We start from the raw sequence: 20,626 nt of genomic DNA, 5'->3' as shown, positions 1-20,626 counted from the left end.
GTGGATACATATGTAGTATTTTTTACCTAGTTATCCTTGGATTTGAATCTGTTCAAGCAGTGGTCACCGACCTTTTCTGAGTCAACAAACATATTGGCTAAATGCCAGGTCTGCCAATGTTGTTATTCTCAGACAATATCATATTTCAAAACTCTACCTTTGATAACGAAATAGATCCGTTGGTGCAGCACTTGCGAGGCACAGCTGAGCATAAATTGACTGGACTGATGGTACCTGCATGCTTTCAAAACAACTCTGGATTCGAAAGAAAACGAGGTCTAATCATGACGTCATATTCAGGTCGGAAAGCCGGAGCTCCAGAAAGATGCCCGAGTTTCCGATTTGGAATTCAGAGTTGGATGACCGTTTAAAGTGATTTTCCCCAGTCGCATCTTGTATCCCCCCCCAGGTAAAACAAAAGTCTGAGACGCACTGAAGTCGGAAGTCTGAGATTTCCCCAGTTGTTTTGAACATGGCATTAGTCTCAGAGGAGGGAAAGCAGCAGAGGGTCTGCCTCTCACGGTCCTTGCTCTCTCCTTACTTTCCTCCGGTTAGAGTGAACAGAGAGATGGGACACAGTCTTCCAGCTGATGGTGAAAGTCGAGTCCCCACCGCATCTGCCACATGCACAAATTCATGTTGTTACTATGACCAGAGAAAACAAAATATTACTCTAAATTAAAATAGACACAAGGAGCTGCTAAGAAGAATAAAACCGCATAGCTATCGATACACTTGGCTACTCATTTATTGCAGCGGCAGCAGCTCTTTGCTGTACTCTTTGACAGTCCCTCTCTGTTCTGGGTAGTGTTACAACAACAATTGACTTGTGTGAGCTGTGCTTCAGCGTGTCAAATCACAACCATAAGCCCGAATCGACGCGCAACATTCAAACTCTAATGTCAAGATAATAGTCAAACACATAAGACTATGTTTCCACCACTTGGTTCTTTTTTTTGTAGCCCTTTTTTTTTATTAATATCATAATCATTTAACATAGTTATGATCTTTTTTATGAAAATAGTTCAGTAGAAAGAAATTTCCATTAAAAAGTTCAGCAACTACATCTGGCTCCTCCATTCATACAGTCTTTATTTCTGACCTCGCATACAGTCCAACCATCTGTGGTTAAAATGATCCAATGGGAGCGTGTGTCCATGGTCTCGCTTCTTGCCAATCAGAAATGAAGGGTGAACAGGGACAGGCATGTTAATCAACCAATCGTTGAGTTTTTCAGATGTGGGGCGGAACATTTTTCTCTATGGGGTTGGGATTGGGACAAAGGTGACTATTTCTCCTCACTTCAACAACTCTCGCACCCCCCCCCCCCTCAAAACGGTAGGAATCACCTAAACCTTTCACATGTGCCTCTGTTAAAATTGCCTGGACTGGATGGTCTTGCTGGTTGGTCGGTCATCATGGTCACGGCTTATAAAATGTTTTGTCTGATGTCTCTAAGTGCAGTGTGATAGGCGGACAACTAAGTGACAATAGAGCAACACATTTACCCGCCAGACATCCAGTCTAGTCACGTAATCATTTCCTCAAGGATATAGATATCCCTCTCGTAACAGTACTTCTGTCAGTCTGTGCCACAGCGACTGGCATTTCCCCTCGGAATGCTCCCCCTGACCAATCCAGCCAGACCAACTGACACAAAGCAGCCAATGACCAGTGAGAGGTGAGGTCGAGTGTCTCCATGGCTCCGGCCAGTAGCACTAGAGTCCACGCGGAGGAGCCCCGACCCCTCTTGTTGAGTGTCTCTGGGGGCGGGGTTTCCTCAGTGGTTTGGAGAAGCTGGTTGGCTGACGGTCCTGTCTACAGGGATGTCACTATGACAGGTGGGAGCGGGTTGGTTGTGGGGCTGTCAGTCGCTGTCCGAGGCCACCGCAGATGAGCCTTTCCTCTTCCTCTTGGGGGCTTTGGGTTTGGAGTCCTCTTCCTCCTGGAGTAGGGGTGGAAATAAAAAGGACGTTGGAGGAACAAGTGGAGACAGAAATAGCTTCTGAAACCAGGAAAGCTTAAAATAAAACAAATTATAGTGACACAGCTGAGGGAGGCACAAAATAGTTCCTGATTAACAGCGTAGCTTCTGTTAATTAGCAATTATCAAAACCTAAATCTAATCCTGGTTCTGGAGTGAACAAGGGTATGGGGCTATGTAAGGCTCATCTTAACGCAGCTTCTATTAAAAAGGAAGTTGCCGTAGGAAGACCTACCGAGGCACTGCTAGACGCGCTCTCTTCCTCGTTGCTCACAGGGATGGCCGCTCCCTTACGCGACCGCGGGGAGGAGGCGGGGGCCTTGCGCCGTGACTTGGGAGGCTTGGAGGAGGGCTCTTCGTACTCCTCGGCCAATGAAAAGAGGTCGCTGAATCTGAGAGGCAGAGACAGAAAGGAGGGGCACATTTACAATCCTGTCATACTGTTAAACCACTATAAGACACGCTTAGGGAACTGTGTGTAACAAGAATACAGAGTATCTCAGTGCAGTCATAGTAGCTTGAAATGATCCCCTGAGGACAGTGAGAGAGTCTGGGTTCTCACCTCATCTTGTGGGCCTCGTCACAGCTGGCCTGGACATGCTGCAGTGCCTGCAGGATGGGCGTCTGTGTGAAGACTGGGGACCCACAGACAGAGTAGGGTCAGAGTTCACTGGGTTAGAGGCATGTTTGGGGGACACTGAGGTAGGTGTATGATGTGGTGTTAGTTTGCTGCTATTGCAGAACAGATGTGTGTGTTTTAGAATAGTAAAACAGTGTGTGAGAGACTCACAGCTGTTCTTGGTGTTGCTGAGGTTGAGCCTCAGGTTGTCCATGTGCTCCAGGATCTGTTCCAGGGTCAGCTGGGCCAGTTTACTGCTGGAGCTGCGCAGACTGGGAGACACACACAGACAATAACAGTCTTTCCTTATACTCTTGTTACCAGGCTTTAACCTATCGGTCACCAACACAGTGTGCAGGCTTTTGTTCAAGCCCAGCATTTAAACGACCGATTCAACTAATAATCAAGACCATGGGTGATCAGGCAGGCCATCTGTAGTGCAGTCAAAACCAACAAAAGCTCAAAATCAATGACCAGGACCATTAGAACACAATGCTGAAGCCTTTAAACCCACGTGTGTCTCTTCAGTTACAGATTTACGGACTTTCACACCAATCAATGGTTTTTCTTACCAAGAGAGATACGGAAAGCACTGTGAAGTAAACAATGCATGGAATGCGAGTATGAAAACTTGGGACTTAAAATCGTTGGCAACAGAATGAAAAGTCTTTAGACAGAACTAAGTCGAACACAGATCTTCTGGACTGATATTGTTGTGCTACAAGTTGAATTGAAGTGTGTGTGTGAGCGATGCGTTTATGAAAAGTGAACCAATTGGATGCCGACATTAGCAATATCCAAACAGTGGATTGATGTAACAAGTCATCAAAGACCTTCTCTGGAGGTAAAGAAAACTATTAAGATGAAGGTAAAAACTCCATCTCCTTAAAAAGTGAAAGTGGTGGACTCGTAGTCACCTCTGGCGTTTCCGTGGCATGTTGTTGTTCTTGATGAGCAGGGCCTTGATGTGTTCTCCCAGGACGTCGTCGTGCTTGGCCGCCCAGTGGCGCAGGATACTGGTGGTGAACTGGTCCTCCGGGTGGCAGGGCCGACTCAGCACCATCTTCACCATCTCACCACTGGGTCTAAAGGGGGAAGGAGCACCACAGGGATCAGTACCGATGCCACTGTATTAATTTGCAGAGATACAGTATGTACCTGTAAATATAGCTTACTTTTCCCTGCGTAGTTGCAACAGCAAACAGGAGAGTGCTTCTGGGTGTTCTGGACAGGAAGAGGTACAACGTAAGAATATTATGCCAGTGGTAATACCAGGAAAGAACAGTGTAGAACCATTAACACATTTTAGTAAAGGTCAATAGCATACCCAGCCCAAATATTCACATTTTGTCATTGATAAGTGCCTAATTTAGAACGCAGAAGCTGTACAGTCAACATGCTATACATGGATGTCAGAACACAGGTTCTCCACTTCCCAGCGCTGTGTGTTTTTACTGACAACCGTTATAAACTTGAGTACAAAAGATGCATGCTCCCGCCCTAAATGGGCTACTTTTGCACATGTGTTGTCTGAGTGAGGGAAATGCACCTGTGAGTCCAAAATGGCACTTCACATTTCCATATTAGAAAACTAATGTAGTTTACAGTATCAACGTTTACAATGTTTGACTCACCGGATGACATGTGTTATACCCTGGGTTGTCCTGAACAGAATGAGCCTTTGTTGTATTTGTGAAGAAAATTAGCCACGGAACATACACTTGAATGCAGTCACGACTTAATTCTATGCGCACCAGAATTACACTCTGTCTTAATTACACTCTGCCTTTTGAAAGCCTAACACTGTATGACCACATTTTATAACTTAGATAGCCACGTTGGCAATAGAATAGGCTTTCAAATTATACCCACCTGACCCAGATTGCAACTAATAATGGAACATTTTTGGATTGCATAAACAGTAATTGTGTGATGGTGGGGACGCAGGAATGTGTACCAAACAAAAAACGACAATGGCACTGTTGAAGGGGTCAACAGTCTTAGCGATTTAGCTAATAGCGGAGAGCAGTGTCTATCTAGGCCATTGTGTGTACCTCACCTTTGTACTTGAGGTGCTGCAGGATGGGGATAATGGTCTCCAGCGGAATGCTGTGGGCCAGGAAGAGCTGCCAGGCACTGTACTGCTCAAACGTCTCCCATTCCAGAGACTGGACTGTAGAGCAGAGACAATATGTCATACAGTGAGACAAGCACACAGTTCATACACACGCACTATGAATCTGGTTTTCTCAGTTTGTGTGTGTCTGTGTGTGTTTGGGGTGTGTGTGTGTCTGACGTTATATGTGACTCACTGAGGATATTGAGGACAGAGTCCTTGCGGAACATCACCAGATTGCCAATCATCACGTGACACATCAGCTCCTGAAGCTGAAAGGGAAAAAAAAGAGTTGGGGGGATGGGAGGGTTGAAGCAGAAAAATACTATGCAGTATTGTATATTTTTGTGTGAGTGGATAAATTACCTGTGTTGAATCGATGACTGCTACAATCATGTTGAGTAGCTCTCCACTGCGCAATGTCTCATCTGGGAACTACAGAGAGAGGAGGGAGATATAAACAGTGTAACAGCTTCAGTACTCACACCCCTTGACCTTTTCCACATGTTGTTGTGTTACAAAGTAGGATTAAAACGGATGTCATTTTTTGTCAACAATCTACACAAAGCGGAAGAAAAATCCTAACATTGTACATTTTTTTATGGAAAATAAAACACTAATATATCTTGATTAGATAAGTATTCAAACCCGAGTCAATACATGTTAAAATCAACTTTGGCAGCGATTACAAGTCTCTAAGAGCTTTGCACACCTGGATTGTACAATATTTTTACACCTGAACTTATTGAGGCTTGCCATAACAAAAGGGTTGCATACTTATTGACTCAAGACATTTCAACTTTTCATTTGTAATTCATTTCTAAACATTTCTAAAACCATGATTCCACTTTGACATTATGGGGTATTGTGTGTAGATCAGTGACACAACATCTCAATTTAATCCATTTTAAATTCAATCTAACAACAAAATGTGGAAAAAGTCAAGGGGTGTGAATACTTTCTCAAGGCACTGTAGATGGTGTCTGTGTGTGTGTACCTCGGCGTAGAAGAAGTTTGTGTGTACCTCGACGTAGAAGAAGTTTGTGTGTACCTCGACGTAGAAGAAGTTTGTGTGTACCTCGGCGTAGAAGAAGTTTGTGTGTACCTCGGCGTAGAAGAAGTTTGTGTGTACCTCGACGCAGATGAAGTTTGTGTGTACCTCGACGTAGAAGAAGTTTGTGTGTACCTCGACGTAGAAGAAGTTTGTGTACCTCGGCGTAGAAGAAGGTTGTGTGTACCTCGGCGTAGATGGAGTTTGTGTGTACCTCGGCGTAGATGGAGTTTGTGTGTACCTCGGCGTAGATGGAGTTTGTGTGTACCCTCGGCGTAGATGGGAGTTTGTTGTGTACCCTCGGCGTAGATGGAGTTTGTGTGTACCTCGGCGTAGATGGAGTTTGTGTGTACCTCGGCGTAGATGGAGTTTGTGTGTACCTCTGTGTAGATGGAGTTTGTGTGTACCTCGGCGTAGATGGAGTTTGTGTGTACCTCGGCATAGATGGAGTTTGTGTGTACCTCGACGTAGAAGAAGTTTGTGTGTACCTCGGCGTAGATGAAGTTTGTGTACCTCGGCGTAGAAGAAGTTTGTGTGTACCTCGGCGTAGATGAAGTTTGTGTGTACCTCGGCGTAGATTAAGTTTGTGTGTACCTCGGCGCAGATGAAGTTTGTGTGTACCTCGACGTAGATGGAGTTTGTGTGTACCTCGACGTAGAAGAAGTTTGTGTGTACCTCGGCGTAGAAGAAGTTTGTGTGTACCTCGGCGTAGATGGAGTTTGTGTGTACCTCGGTGTAGATGGATGGTGTGAGATAGCAGAGCAGCCTGATGTCGTCCTCCTGGCAGGCCTTCATGTCCATCATGAGACAGGTGTGCAGGTCTCCCAGCGCTGTGGCCTGGGCAAACGACTCGTACAGACTCATCTTCCCCATCGCTGCTTTACTGTGGTGGGAGACGATGTTACAACGTTAGAACTAGGTTACAGCTATGCTGCAACAATGGTACAACAACGTTAGATCAAGTGATGTTAAACCAACAGAGCAGTGCGAGGGCAAAAATGTGTCCAGGCTCATGTCTCCAATGACTGCTTTATCAATGTAGAAAGAACGTTACCAGCAGCATTAGAGAAACTAAAACAGTGGACGGTTGTAAGAAAGGAGACAATCATTTCTAGCGGACAGCAAAATGTCAAACCCACTACTCCCTCAGCCTCCCTGAAACTAAGGGCTCCCATTCCTTGCTCATGCTAAGCAGTGTGGTGGACCCAGTCCCTTCACCTGGCCTTGAGGTAGTAAAGCAGGTGATAGCCGATCTTGGGCTGTTTCTGGTAGAGCTCCGCCAGCATCTCCAGCAGCACTGAGAAGCCACTGTTGTCCTCCTGCATCTGACACAGGTTCCTGAACACCAGGCACACAGGCTTACACACAGACTCCTCCAGCGACCTGGGAACACACAACAAAGTTAATATTCTATAGACTTCGTCTTTTTTCGCATGTATACACAAATGCACGGCACAGACAGACGTCCCGTCTTACCCCCTAACCAGGCCATGTTGACGCCATCAGAAGGCGCACATTAACTTACTCTTCTGTGATGTCGTCAGGCAGTACGTCTCCTCTGAAGTGGCCCTTGAAGAGCTCAGCCAGACAGGAGGCCAGAGTGGACATCTGCTCTGAGTCAAAGTCCTCCTGAGAGAGAGAGAACAAGCGAAACAAGGGAGGAGAGACAGAAAGGGGACATCAATAAACCACAGAGAATTCCCATTTCCCCCACAAGATATACGATTACCCAAATAAATATATGTATTTAACCAATGTTATATATTGTTTTGCTGACTCACCTCCAGGATCAGGTCCACTATCTCCTGCATGACTTCACAATGTGCCTCTGTGTCACTGTTGGAGGGAGAGATGGGGAAAGGAAATAATTATTGAAGAGCTCATTTCGAATAAGATTTCCACTTCTGCAATCAGCAATGTTGTTGCAATCAGCAATGAGAACAATTGACAGCAATGGGAGTCAATGGGTGAGTGATTTGGGGGGGGGGCTGAGAGATGAAGTACGAAAGTGGCTCTCCAAATCAAAGGAAGCAAAATGGCCGAAAGCAGCCAACCTACTCGTGAGCTAGGCAGAGGAGCGGAGCTAATGGCATTATTGTCAACATCCCTCCAATCCATACAGATCTACACGTTACCACTGTGAATGGGTAAAGCAGGGATCAAATCAAAGTTTTTTTGTCACGTGCGTCGAATACAACAGGTGTAGACCTTACAGTGAAATGCTTACTTACAGGCTCTAACCAATAGTGCAAAAAAGGTGTTAGGTGAACAATAGGTAAGTAAAGAAATAAAACAACAGTAAAAAGACAGGCTATATAGAGTAGCGAGGCTATAAAAGTAGCGAGGCTACATACAGACACCGGTTAGTCAGGCTGATTGAGGTAGTATGTACATGTAGATATGGTTAAAGTGACTATGCATATATGATGAACAGAGAGTAGCAGTAGCGTAAAAGAGGGGTTGGCGGGTGGTGGGTGATGGGTGGCGGGACACAATGCAGATAGCCCGGTTAGCCAATGTGCGGGAGCACTGGTTGGTCGGCCCAATTGAGGTATTATGTACATGAATGTATAGTTAAAGTGACTATGCATATATGATAAACAGAGAGTAGCAGCAGCGTAAAAAGAGGGGTTGGGGGGGCACACAATGCAAATAGTCCGGTTAGCCATTTGATTACCTGTTCAGGAGTCTTATGGCTTGGGGGTAAAAACTGTTGAGAAGCCTTTTTGTCCTAGACTTGGCACTCCGGTACCGCTTGCCATGCGGTAGTAGAGAGAACAGTCTATGACTGGGGTGGCTGGGGTCTTTGACAATTTTTAGGGCCTTCTCCAACTCGTCACGTTCACTGATGTTGGCTTTGGCAATGTCTTATGCCAATAAGGCTAATTGAATTTAATTGAGTGAGTGTGTGTGTTTGTTAGACAAATAAATGTCCAGTCACATCCACTCTACTAACCTTCCTTTCTGTAACTGCAACACCTTCTCCTTCATCGTGTCGTCCAACTGATCCACGTAGGGAGTGATGTCAGCGGGCTCCTCAATAATGGCCTCTTTGATTGGGTGGAATCTGAACTCACGCTTTTTATTGCCTGTAATAACCAAAATGAGAGGTCAGCCAATGACTTGATGTGGATGACTACGAAGCAGAGTGAGAGTGAGGCCCTAATATGTTTCCAGTCTTTTGAATTGGACTATGAGTTTCTAAATTGTTTTCACATGCAAGTTTCTGATTTGGCTTCATCTAAGCTAAAATCAGTGTTAAGGCATTAAGGTTCATCTATGTTAAAAAAGGGCTTCATCTATTGAAGGCAAAACCAATCTAACATGGTGATAATCTGAGTTGAGATGATGCTTGTGATAGGCCTGGTCCTAGATTGGTTTGTGTTGTCTATCCAACTCCTATGGTCATTGTCACCCATAGGAGTTGGCAAGGACAGACAGATTTGGGAGCAAGCTAGGTAATGCTCGTTTGGTATAAAATGCAGCAGAATATATTGTACCCATTTAAGTGTTGAGTCTGGTGTAGTTCAATGTTAACATGGTTCTAACATATTATCTAGTATCTGTGTTGAGTAATAAAATGTGTCCTTCCTTACCCTCGCCCTTGTTGTTAACCTCCTCCTCATCGTCGCTGAAAGCAGCCTCCGTGTTGTCGTAGCAACCATCCTCCTTGTCAAGCAGAACATGATTGTCCATCTCCAAGGAAACAGACTCCTCCATTTTCACTGAGGAGCAAAAAGTGATCAGACGACATTGTAAAGTAGAGGCAAGCAAACACAGAAGGTTCTCAAATAAAGGCAACACTTGAATAATACCCTTCCAAAAATGCATACACATTTAAAACACCTGCATATTTTTGTCCTGGTTAACCTATTTCAAAGTACTTCAAAAACAAAATGATTTAATCATCCAATATTTAGCGGGACAACTTAAGTTAACTGTTAGTTGCACCTCAATGCAATTCAATAAAGCCGTATTGAATTGAAAACGCTTTACTTTCCTGCTCTACTTTAGGGTTCCTTTTCTAGATGAAACATTCAGCAGACACGTTTATCCAAAGCCACTTCCAGTTGACACATAACAGCCTTTGCTCTTGGACTAGGGCTTCCCTAGTTTCCCTACGGTTACTCGAAATAGGCTAGTTTCAAATTATACCATGAAGCATGATTCAAAAAGGTTGCTTCTTTCCAATTCCCTCCATCAAATTTCTTTGGGTGTTATTGTGCACGTCTGGGGGAGGATGGTTGAAGAGAAGGGATGTTTCTTTTACATGTGAGTAACTGTAGTGAGTCGTGTAAAGAAAGTCCTCTTCAAGGACCACCAACAGTGTTCATTCATTCATTCATGTTAACAAATAAAAGTTGAATTACTTTCATTTGCACCTTCATCCCTTCCCTCAGTAGGGGGTGACGGGGAACTGCAGAACTCTGCGAAGCGCTCCCTCAGCATGGAGCGCAGCTCCCGGTCCAGTTTGGGGTTGTCAAACAGAGGAGCTAGATGACTGCGGGAGGAAAATACAGACAGATTAGGGGCTTCAAATAAGGGCGATGAAGATTCACTGACATAAAATATAATAAAATACCAAAATCACTGACGATACCAAAATCACTTGATCAAAAATGTAAAATCTGCAGAGGTTCAATTTAAATATGTTATTTTATTTTTATGTACAACTATGTCCAAGGTCAAATATATCCCATGATGGATGGCGATGGTGGGTGCATGAATGTGTGCGTGTGAGAGAGAAAGACTCACGCCAGCACTCTTTTCTCCATGATGAAGGTGAGAGAGTTGAAGACACCCTGCCGCACCTGCCCCTCCAGAGGGGGGAAAAAGTGAGGGATGATCTGTGAGGGAGAAAGAGGGGGGGAAGAGAGCAAAACAGAGTAGGATCAGTTGAAGGCAAGAGAGTCAAAAGGCAAGATAGAGTCAAAAAACGAGATGAGTCAAACATCTGCGAGAACGCCAAAATACCACAACTTCTTTAAAGCATGGCACAACTAACACAAATGAAAGTTATCATTAAACTTCCTCACTGCTGTAAATGTACCACTCGCTTCCCAAGTCAGACAAAACGGGTGAATACTAGAGGTCGACCGATTATGATTTTTCAACGCCGATACCGATTATTGGAGGATCAAAAAAAGCCAATACCGATTAAATCGGACGATTTTTATATATACATTTGTAATAATGGCAATTACAACAATACTGAATGAACAATGAACACTTTTATTTTAACTTAATATAATAGATCAAAATCAATTTAGTCTCAAATAAATAATGAAACATGTTCAATTTGGTTTAAATAATGCAAAAACAAAGTGTTGGAGAAGAAAGTAAAAGTGCAATATGTGTCATGTAAAAAAGCTAACGTTTAAGTTCCTTGCTCAGAACATGAGAACATATGAAAGCTGGTGGTTCCTTTTAACATGAGTCTTCAATATTCCCAGGTAAGAAGTTTTAGGTTGTAGTTATTATAGGACTATTTCTCTCTATACTATTTGTATTTCATATACCTTTGACTATTGAATGTTCTAATAGGTACTTTAGTATTGCCAGCCTAATCTCGGGAGTTGATAGGCTTGACGTCATAAACAGCGCTGTGATTCAAGTATTGCGAAGAGCTGCTGGCAAACGCAGGAAAGTGCTGTTTGAATGAATGCTTACGAGCATGCTGCTGCCTACCACCGCTCAGTCAGACTCAGTCAGACATTTTTGGACACCGATCATAGCCGATTACATTGCACTCCATGAGGAGACTGCGTGGCAGACTGACTACCTGTTATGCGAATGCAGCAAGGAGCCACGGTAAGGTGCTAGCTAGCATTAAACGTATCTTATAAAAAACAATCAATCTTAATAACATAATCACTAGTTAACTACACATGGTTGATGATATTACTAGTTTATCTAGCTTGTCCTGCGTTGCATATAATCGATGCGGTGTCTGTTAATTTATCATTGAATCACAGCCTACTTCGCCAAATGGGTGATTTAACAAGCGCATTCGCAAAAAAAGCACTGTCATTGCACCAATGTGTACCTAACCATAAACATCAACGCCTTTCTTAAAATCAATACACAAGTATATATTTTTAAACCTGCATATTTAGTTAATATTGCCTGCTAGCATGAATTTCCTTTAACTAGGGAAATTGTGTCACTTCTCTTGCGTTCTGTGCAACTGAGTCGGGGTATATGCAGCAGTTTGGGCCGCCTGGCTCGTTGCGAACTGTGTGAAGACCATTTTTTCCTAACAAAGACAGCCTACTTCGCCAAACGGGTGATTTAACAAGCGCATTTGTGAAAAAAGCACTGTCGTTGCACCAGTGTACCTAACCATAAACATCAATGCCTTTCTTAAAATCAATACACAGAAGTATATATTTTTAAACCTGCATATTTTGTTTTTTAAAATTCATGTTAGCAGGCAATATTAAACTAGGGAAATTGTCACTTCTCTTGCGTTCATTGCACGCAGAGTCAGGGTATATGCAACAGTTTGGGCCGCCTGGCTCGTTGCGAACTAATTTGCCAGAATTTTACGTAATTATAACATAACATTGAAGGTTGTGCAATGTAACAGCAATATTTAGACTTATGGATGCAACCCGTTAGATAAAATACGGAACGGTTCCGTATTTCACTGAAAGAATAAATGTTTTGTTTTCGAAATGATAGTTTCCGGATTTGACCATATTAATGACCTACGGCTTGTATTTCTGTGTGTTATTATATTATAATTAAGTCTATGATTTGATAGTGAAAAAATGGTCTTCACACAGTTCGCAACGAGCCAGGCGGCCCAAACTGCTGCATATACCCCGACTCAGTTGCACAGAACGCAAGAGAAGTGACACAATTTCCCTAGTTAAAGGAAATTCATGCTAGCAGGCAATATTAACTAAATATGCAGGTTTAAAAATATATACTTGTGTATTGATTTTAAGAAAGGCGTTGATGTTTATGGTTAGGTACACATTGGTGCAATGACAGTGCTTTTTTTGCGAATGCGCTTGTTAAATCACCCATTTGGCGAAGTAGGCTGTGATTCAATGATAAATTAACAGACACCGCATCGATTATATGCAACGCAGGACAAGCTAGATAAACTAGTAATATCATCAACCATGTGTAGTTAACTAGTGATTATGTTATTAAGATTGATTGTTTTTTATAAGATACGTTTAATGCTAGCTAGCACCTTACCGTGGCTCCTTGCTGCATTCGCATAACAGGTAGTCAGTCTGCCACGCAGTCTCCTCATGGAGTGCAATGTAATCGGCTATGATCGGTGTCCAAAAATGCAGATTACCGATTGTTACGAAAACTTGAAATCGGCCCTAACTATTCAGCCATTCCGATTAATCGGCCGACCTCTAGTGAATACGTCAAAACATCTCTTCGCACTCTAATGCTTCGCTAACACACTGAGCATGACGCACATGTCAATAAAGTCTATTCCACTTTGAATAGCTAAAGAAAATGGTACATTCACCACAGTTAAGTGATCTGAATCAGCTCCGTTGTGTAATGTGTGCATCCACTCACCCGACACATGAAGTCCAGGAGAGTGGCAGTGATGGCTGGATGAGGCTTCATGGAGTGGTGCATCACTAAGATGGCCGGCTCTGAAAGAGGGAGGGGGAAGAGAGAACGGATGGGTAAACCATGAAAAGAGAAAGAGACAAAAGTGCATACTGTGGCGGATAGAGAAGGTGATATGCGTCCATCCTGTAACCTCTGTTCCAGTTTACTCGTTATTCTAATATACCACTAACCCAACACCCACATGTTTTCCCTACTTCTAAACATTTAGTTGAGCACATTGGTCCCTTACTCTACACATGAAGAGATACAGGTAGTGTTTTCTGTTCCCCCGTCTTACCTATGTTCATGATGCTGTCCTTCTCTGGGCTGAAGAAGAGCCAGTCGTAGAACAGGGCAAGCTTGGCGTTCGAGGCCGCCACGTTAGACTAAAGACGCAAGTAATAAAACATTTAAATATTTCAATGTAATTACTATTTTACAATTATCTGTATGGGTAAATAGTTGTAAATACGAGGTCAATTCAAAAACCTTTATTGTTTACTAGATTAACATTAGACAGAAAATAATCTTGGGCATACTATAAAATAAATCATTACCCATCTTTGCATTAAAGTGCCTTAAAGTTATAACCAATCTTTGCCCTGCCCCTTACCGTGCAGGTGGTGAGCAGCCAGCCAATGATAGCCCAGCGGGGCAGGATGTCAGAGCTCAGCACATCATTGGATGGGTGCACCACGCCGCAGATGTAGCGAATCAGGTCGCAGCGCAGTGACTGGCTCTCTGCCGTGGACAGGTACTGTCTCTGGAACCAGTCCTGGTAGCGCTTCTGCTGGCCAAAACGCACCTACAGAGAGAGGATAGGCATAAAGGAATGTGTATGTGCATGTACTTTGTGTACCGTCATGAGATGTGTTGTAGTGTGTGTGTGTGTACCGTCCTGAGACGTGTTGTAGTGTGTGTGTGTGTGTGTGTGTCTTGTACCGTCCTGAGATGTGTTGTAGTGTGTGTGTGTTGTGTGTGTGGGTACCGTCCTGAGATGTGTTGTAGTGTGTGTTGTTGTGTGTTGTACCGTCCTGAGATGTGTTGTAGTGTGTGTGTGTGTGTACCGTCCTGAAGTGTTGTAGTGTGTGTTTGTGTATGTGTGTACCGTCCTGAGAATGTGTTGTAGGTGTGTTGTGTGTGTGTGTACCGTCCTGAGATGTGTTGTAGTGTGTGTGTGTGTGGTACCGTCCTGAGATGTGTTGTAGAGTGTGTGTGGTGTGTGTGTGTGTGTACCGTTCCTGAGATGTGTGTAGTGTGTGTGTGTGTGTACCGTCCTGAGATGTGTTGTAGTGTGTGTGTGTGTGTGTGTACCGTCCTGAGATGTGTTGTAGTTGTGTGTGTGTGTGTGTTGTGTGTTACCGTCCTGAGATGTGTTGTAGTGTGTGTGTGTGTGTACCGTCCTGAGATGTGTTGTAGTGTTGTGTGTTGTGTGTGTGTGTACCGTCTGAGATGTGTGTTGGTAGTGTGTGTGTGTGTGTTACCGTCCTGAGATGTGTTGTAGTGTGTTGTGTGTGTGTGTGTGTTTGTGTGTGTGTGTACTGTCCTGAGATGTGTTGTGTGTTTGTGTGTACTGTCCTGAGATGTGTTGTAGTGTGTACTGTCCTGAGATGTTGTTGTAGTTGATCTGTGTGTGTGTGTTTACCCTGGAGGTCATGAAGAGCAGTTTGGTCTCCATGTCTGGTGTGAGGCGACAAGCCAGGAACTTGCGGGATGTGCGAGCGGTCAGGAGCTGCAGCAAACCTATAGAACCAGAGAGAGTTAGAACTGAGCCACGGGTCTCACACACACACACACAAACCCACCCCTGCTTAACGACACTCTCTTACCCTTACCAGTGAACTGAGGGCTGAGGGCCTGGGGGTTGTGGAGCAGGTCTTTCCACAGTAGCTCCATCTCTGGGATCCGGGCCACAATCTGCAGCAGACGCACCAGGTCTCTCCCAATGATAAAACACTCCATAAACTAGACAGGGATGAGGGGGGGAGAGAGAAAGAGGGGAATATGTCATTACTTATTCAATTACTGAATTGCTGTGTGGAAATTCCCCATTGTCAAACCTAGATACAGTATAATACGTTTGTCTGTGTTCTTGGGCATATACGATACGACACAAATCTTCTTTCTCATCTGTCCTCAAGACTCCATACGCATCTTCGCTCCAAATCTACTCCTCCCTCACTATATCGCTCTTCTCCTTACCTCGCTTATGCCATTACATCATTCCCTCCTTCATTCCTCTCCTCCCTCACCTTCTCTCGGAGCAGGCCGATACACAAGTCCACCTCCTTCTGTCTGAGGACCAGCAGTGCCGGGGTGCCGTGGTCCACGATGAGGCGCAGGTAGGTGTACACGGACATGGCTATCAGCATGCCACTCTTCAGCACCCACTCCCTGAGAGACGAAGAAGAAACAAGAGACGATTGTAGTTCTTGTACTGTTGTGCGCCAAAACTGAACCTAGAGTTCAGGCGGGCCTTCACGCTTGAGCGAACCAAGGAAAGGAGGGGTGCTTAACAACAATGACAAAAATCACAAGAAGAGCATACTAAGTAAAACTTCCAAAGTGCTAATATGAGCCAGAAAGGAGTTGGAGCACTCAACAGAAATCACTTATTTTGGCAGTTTTTATTGGTAAGCCCTTCTCATGTATTGTGAGCCTACTTCAAAGCATGACATATTTAAAAATAATAATAATTGTGTGTGATACGTTTTTTGCCTTTTGAACCAGTTTGACTTTTATTGCATGACAATAATGGAGTGAAAGAGTGTTTCCTGTTGATCGCTCTCCAACACACCTTTGATCCAGCAGTATGTCCAGAACATTCTCAGCCAGCCACAGGTTCTTACTGGTGATGTCTCCTCCTGGACACAGGAAAAAAAAGCCAGAGATGCTCAATCAAGCAAACCTACACAGAGACTTTAGACAAAAAGTGAGGAAGCCATTTTGTCTTGACACAATTTAGACGCGAAAGGAACGGTGAAACAAGACGCTACTCAAAACAGTGAAACCAACGGTAAACATGGTGAATGGACTGACCTGCGATCTGCTTCATAAGGGTCATGAGGACGCCGTCCGCGCCGATCACGCCACTCTTCACCAGCTCCCTCACCAACCACACCAACTGAAGGGAGAGATCGTTAGTCAATCACTTACTCATGAGAAAACATCCACGTGTATTGTGTCAATAAAGCTAACTGTATTGAGAGCACGGAAACGGTTTCTGCCTTTTCTACACAGAGACAAACTGTTGACCTGTGTGCGGCACACGTCCTGCAGCTTGAGGAACTTTTCCATGAGGATCTGGTTGATCTTGATCAGGATCACGTTCATGCCGTCCCTATTTACCAGGGTGAGGTCTCTGTAGCACTGTGGAGAGTAGAGTCAAATATAGTAGATTAGAAACTGGGTGGGTCGAGCCCTGAATGCTGATTGGCTGACAGCCGTGGTACATCAGACCGTATACCACGGGTATGACAAAACATTTATTTTTACAGCTCTAATTATGTTGGTAACCAGGTTATAATAGCAATAAGGCACCTATGGCCATATACTACACCTCCTCGGGACTTATTGCTTAAGTAGAATATAGTAAAGTAGAGAATATGTAAGTCTTTATTATGACCAAAGGCTAATTTGCTTTGCAGCATATGGACATACTGTACAGTGTCCATACAACATAGTGTGATAATTAACAGGTTTGTGCCCCAATAGGGCCTACTGCATAAATAGTGTAATGTGGATTCAATTAAATTGAGCACCCAGACAAGCATGTTCAGGTGACAAGGATTTAGAGAGGCCACAGGAATATTATAGAAGTTGACCATTCTTTTATTTTTATTTTATTGTTTTACGGACAGTGAAAGTCAGAATGCAGAGGGGAGACAGATACAGAGGAAGAGAGACAAGAAGGGGTGAGAGGATTCGTACCCAAAGCGCCAGGGGTATATGTGCTCCGGAGTCTGTAGGGCTAAACACTACACCAGACTCGGGCACATTATTTCAAGAATGGTGAGATTATTCTTATTGATTTCCCCAAGTCGTAATTCATAAAGGCCCTAACTGTCCCATTCCATATTACCTTATGGTGGAAATGTTGATGTGTCATCACAAGGTATACTGATCATATACAGTCTGAAGGTGTGTGTTAATAATACCGGTGTTAGGGGGTTGAGGAAATGAGATGTGTATCAAGTGTGTGTGATACTGGTGGTCACACACAGTGGTTTTGGAGGCTGCAGTGTGTGTCGTTATAGTGTTGTGTGTGTAATAAATATGACTGTCTGTACTGTGTGTGTGTGTGTTCTGTTCGCGTGAGAGCCATAAATGCAAAATGTGTCAATATTGATAAGAACAGTGAAGCTTCAGAGTATAGCATGAACGTTTGTGAAGTGTTTGCAGCGTATGTGATGTACAGATTGGGTTGTGGAGTATGTAGAGTGTATAATTCCATTCATATCAGGGAATGTAGGTATTAGGGTTGGAATTACATGCTGGGCATAAGTGTGGATAACAGCACACTATTTTTAGTGCACTCACAAGAATCACTATGTAAGCTAATTCAAACATTTGGTGTGTGTATAATGAATGCAATCAATGGTGCCATGATCATGAGGGCTTTCCGACCCTCTTGGTTTGACCCGGAGTCTCCCAGAATTGGCTTTTGACTGTCGGCAAACAATAAAGCTATTCCAGGGTATTTTGAAAATGCAATAACGAAGGTACAGATCTTAGACTGAATTGGCAACCCCAATGATCATATGAAATGATAATGTGTATAATAATGATGTGAAGTATGATAATGCTGATAAGGATAACGTAGTAACAATGCCTTACCCTCTGTGCCTGTGGAGGCTCGATGAGCAGCAGAGCGAAGAGTCCCAGACACACCTCCTCGTGCTGCTGGGGGCCCTTACACACCTGGAGGATTAGGAGAATATGACAATGTACTGTGGCATTTAACCTACCCATGATATGGCTGTAGCCTCCATTATAATGGGTCAGGTTGGCATATATTGTCATGAATCTGGCCCTGGTGGCAGTTTTGCAGTGGCCACTATCTGACACAGCTACAAAGTCCTAAAATCTGATTTTAAAACTAACCTTAAATCACACTGCTAACCTTAATGCCTAACCCTAACCTTAAATAAGACAATATAGACATTTTCACTTTGCAGCTGGTCGAAAGGGGACCATGTGCTCTCCCAGAAGCTTGGCTAGTGCGTAAAACCTGTGATTTCAGACAAACAAAACGTGTCACCTGTCCTCACTCAAAAAGAAGTCGCATAAAGCTTACTTCATAAAAAAAATAAAAAATCACTGCATCAGGGATAGCGTACACAGAGGTTTCGGCATCGCAGCCTTCTTCAGTGTGTAGGTACCATCTAGCAGAAATTGCTCAGTTCTGCCTCCAGGTCAAGATTCCTGACAATAAACATCAACCTGCTTATCAGTGTGTTGACATTGGAAGCTTTAGCCATATCAGGGATTCACGTCACTTGAACCTATTCAATTCAACATAAAGGCCTAGCCTACAGGTAGCATACGGTACATAATCCTACACTTCTCAATATGCTTATGAAGCATATGTACTACGTCCTTTAACTACTCACAATTACAAATGGCACTGAATTTTTTTTTACGAGAAAGGATCAATTACTAGGCCTACTCTGATTAGTCTGACCATAGTCACATTCTATTAGATTCAATGCAATCCTATGCTATACATCTAATGTAATGTAGATCCTGAGGCTCAATACAAACATGCAAGTAGCCACATCTCAACTGCACATTCTAGCATGCAGTGTCCAATCCCATGGTGATGGACTATTAGTGAGAGGGAAAGGGACTCACATTGGCTGTGATGGCATCGTTGGCCTCACGCTCTGACAGGCCATTTGTCAATGAAGTGACGATCCCCACACACCTCTCCAAGCGCTGATGAACAAAAGCAAAAAATAATGTTAACCACAAAAACAGATAGACACACACAAACGTAGATAGGCCTAATCATTCACAATTCACATAATGTGGGCATACAGACGGACAGCAACAAAAAACACAAAAAGCCACAGAGCAACACAGCAGGCTCACACCCATGGGAGAAAAAAAAGTCTGAGAAATCACACACACACAAAAACAGCAGACAAACAGAATGTGTTGACGCCTCTGTCAATTGAGCTAGCTACATACTGTATGAAAATGTCTAAGCCATCTGGTGTGGAGGTTAGGCCATTGATTTTTTTAAGGGAAGAATCACTACAAGGGTAGTGTCAGAAAAGGTACTGTATTCACATGTGTATGATGACCTTTGCGCATGTGCATGAGTTCGTGTCTCATCCATATGTTTACATAAATAGCATACTAAATGCTACGTTATATTCTGCTGGATTCCCCATCGTTTAAACCCACGTCAACAAAGCACAAATACGTGCTGCAAACCTACACATGCTAGACTAGTAAATGCATTTCAGAATTAGGAACTAGCCTTGCTGAATGATAGCTAGCAACATGCAGGCGAGGCTATTCTGTAAAATGGTTCCGTGTCTTTGTATTCGTGAATGTTTTTTTTACGTGCTGTATGGTTTAACAGCTGTTAGTATGATATAGCAACGCTTATATATAATATGTTATATAGTAAACCTACCTCCTCCAGCTCATCTTTTGCGTCCAGAGTCGTGGACACCAATAGGCGACCCTGCGGTTTCCCCTTTGCCGGTGAAGGCTCCATCACCGCCCGCCTCGCTTCGTCTGGCCCCAGAGGACTTGAGGGGTTAGACACTAAGGTTCGGGGAAAATTCTAAATTATTTTCTTGTATCAATGGAGCGCCTCTAACACTAGACAGTTGTTTAGACTCTCTTTACGCGCTCTTCGTCGGACACCGTGTGTTTTTTTACTTGGTTTGGCCACCTTTCACTCTCACTCCAGTGCTTTCGACTGTGTCCGAATAAAACAAACTAACTTCCGGAGGGCATGGTGGCCTAGCGGAAGTATTCCTTCACAGAGCTAGCAGAAGGGAGGAGCAGTAGTCACTTTTTTAGCCAATCATTGATCTAGTTATTTTGAATGACATAATGGTTTACCAATGAACGCAGAGGTTAACCGGCAAATGAGTAGCGATGTAGCTTGAACAGAAATAGATTCGAGCATTGATATCAACACATTTGTGTCACTTTTTTCTATCCTTTGTAAGGATAGAACAGAAAAGTCGCATCGGATTTTTTGTTATTAAAATGTGTGCATTGAAAAATAATCTGGATAAT

At 43.6% G+C, this 20,626-nt stretch overlaps 1 protein-coding gene across 2 annotated transcripts; it reads right to left on the bottom strand.

The window, feature by feature from the left end:
• Positions 1 to 950: 950 nt before the first annotated feature.
• On the bottom strand, positions 951 to 20,336 carry LOC111955032 (integrator complex subunit 3). Of its 2 annotated transcripts, none has more exons than XM_023975065.2 (29): positions 20,010 to 20,336; positions 19,217 to 19,300; positions 18,200 to 18,283; positions 16,619 to 16,732; positions 16,403 to 16,487; positions 16,161 to 16,227; positions 15,616 to 15,757; positions 15,193 to 15,328; positions 15,009 to 15,106; positions 13,977 to 14,168; positions 13,662 to 13,749; positions 13,325 to 13,404; positions 10,526 to 10,617; positions 10,141 to 10,271; positions 9,367 to 9,495; positions 8,727 to 8,859; positions 7,552 to 7,606; positions 7,296 to 7,399; positions 6,989 to 7,153; positions 6,500 to 6,653; positions 5,086 to 5,154; positions 4,916 to 4,991; positions 4,663 to 4,776; positions 3,779 to 3,827; positions 3,521 to 3,688; positions 2,775 to 2,875; positions 2,547 to 2,619; positions 2,220 to 2,376; positions 951 to 1,945 (listed from the first exon to the last, which is right to left on the bottom strand). In XM_023975065.2, exons 1-29 carry the CDS (start codon positions 20,091 to 20,093, stop codon positions 1,868 to 1,870), a joined length of 3,102 nt encoding a protein of 1,033 aa, XP_023830833.1. In that variant the 5' UTR covers positions 20,094 to 20,336; the 3' UTR covers positions 951 to 1,867. The 2 variants fall into 2 exon arrangements, with proteins under 2 accessions (XP_023830833.1, XP_023830834.1); XM_023975066.2 differs by having other exon boundaries at positions 15,199 to 15,328.
• Between the last annotated feature and the right edge of the window lie 290 nt (positions 20,337 to 20,626).

The sequence above is a fragment of the Salvelinus sp. IW2-2015 genome, linkage group LG30, assembly GCF_002910315.2.
Source record: "Salvelinus sp. IW2-2015 linkage group LG30, ASM291031v2, whole genome shotgun sequence".
Taxonomy (NCBI): Eukaryota; Metazoa; Chordata; class Actinopteri; order Salmoniformes; family Salmonidae; genus Salvelinus; species Salvelinus sp. IW2-2015.
The sequence above is the reverse complement of the archived record's forward strand: the minus strand, read 5'-3'. Positions and strand labels throughout refer to the sequence as shown.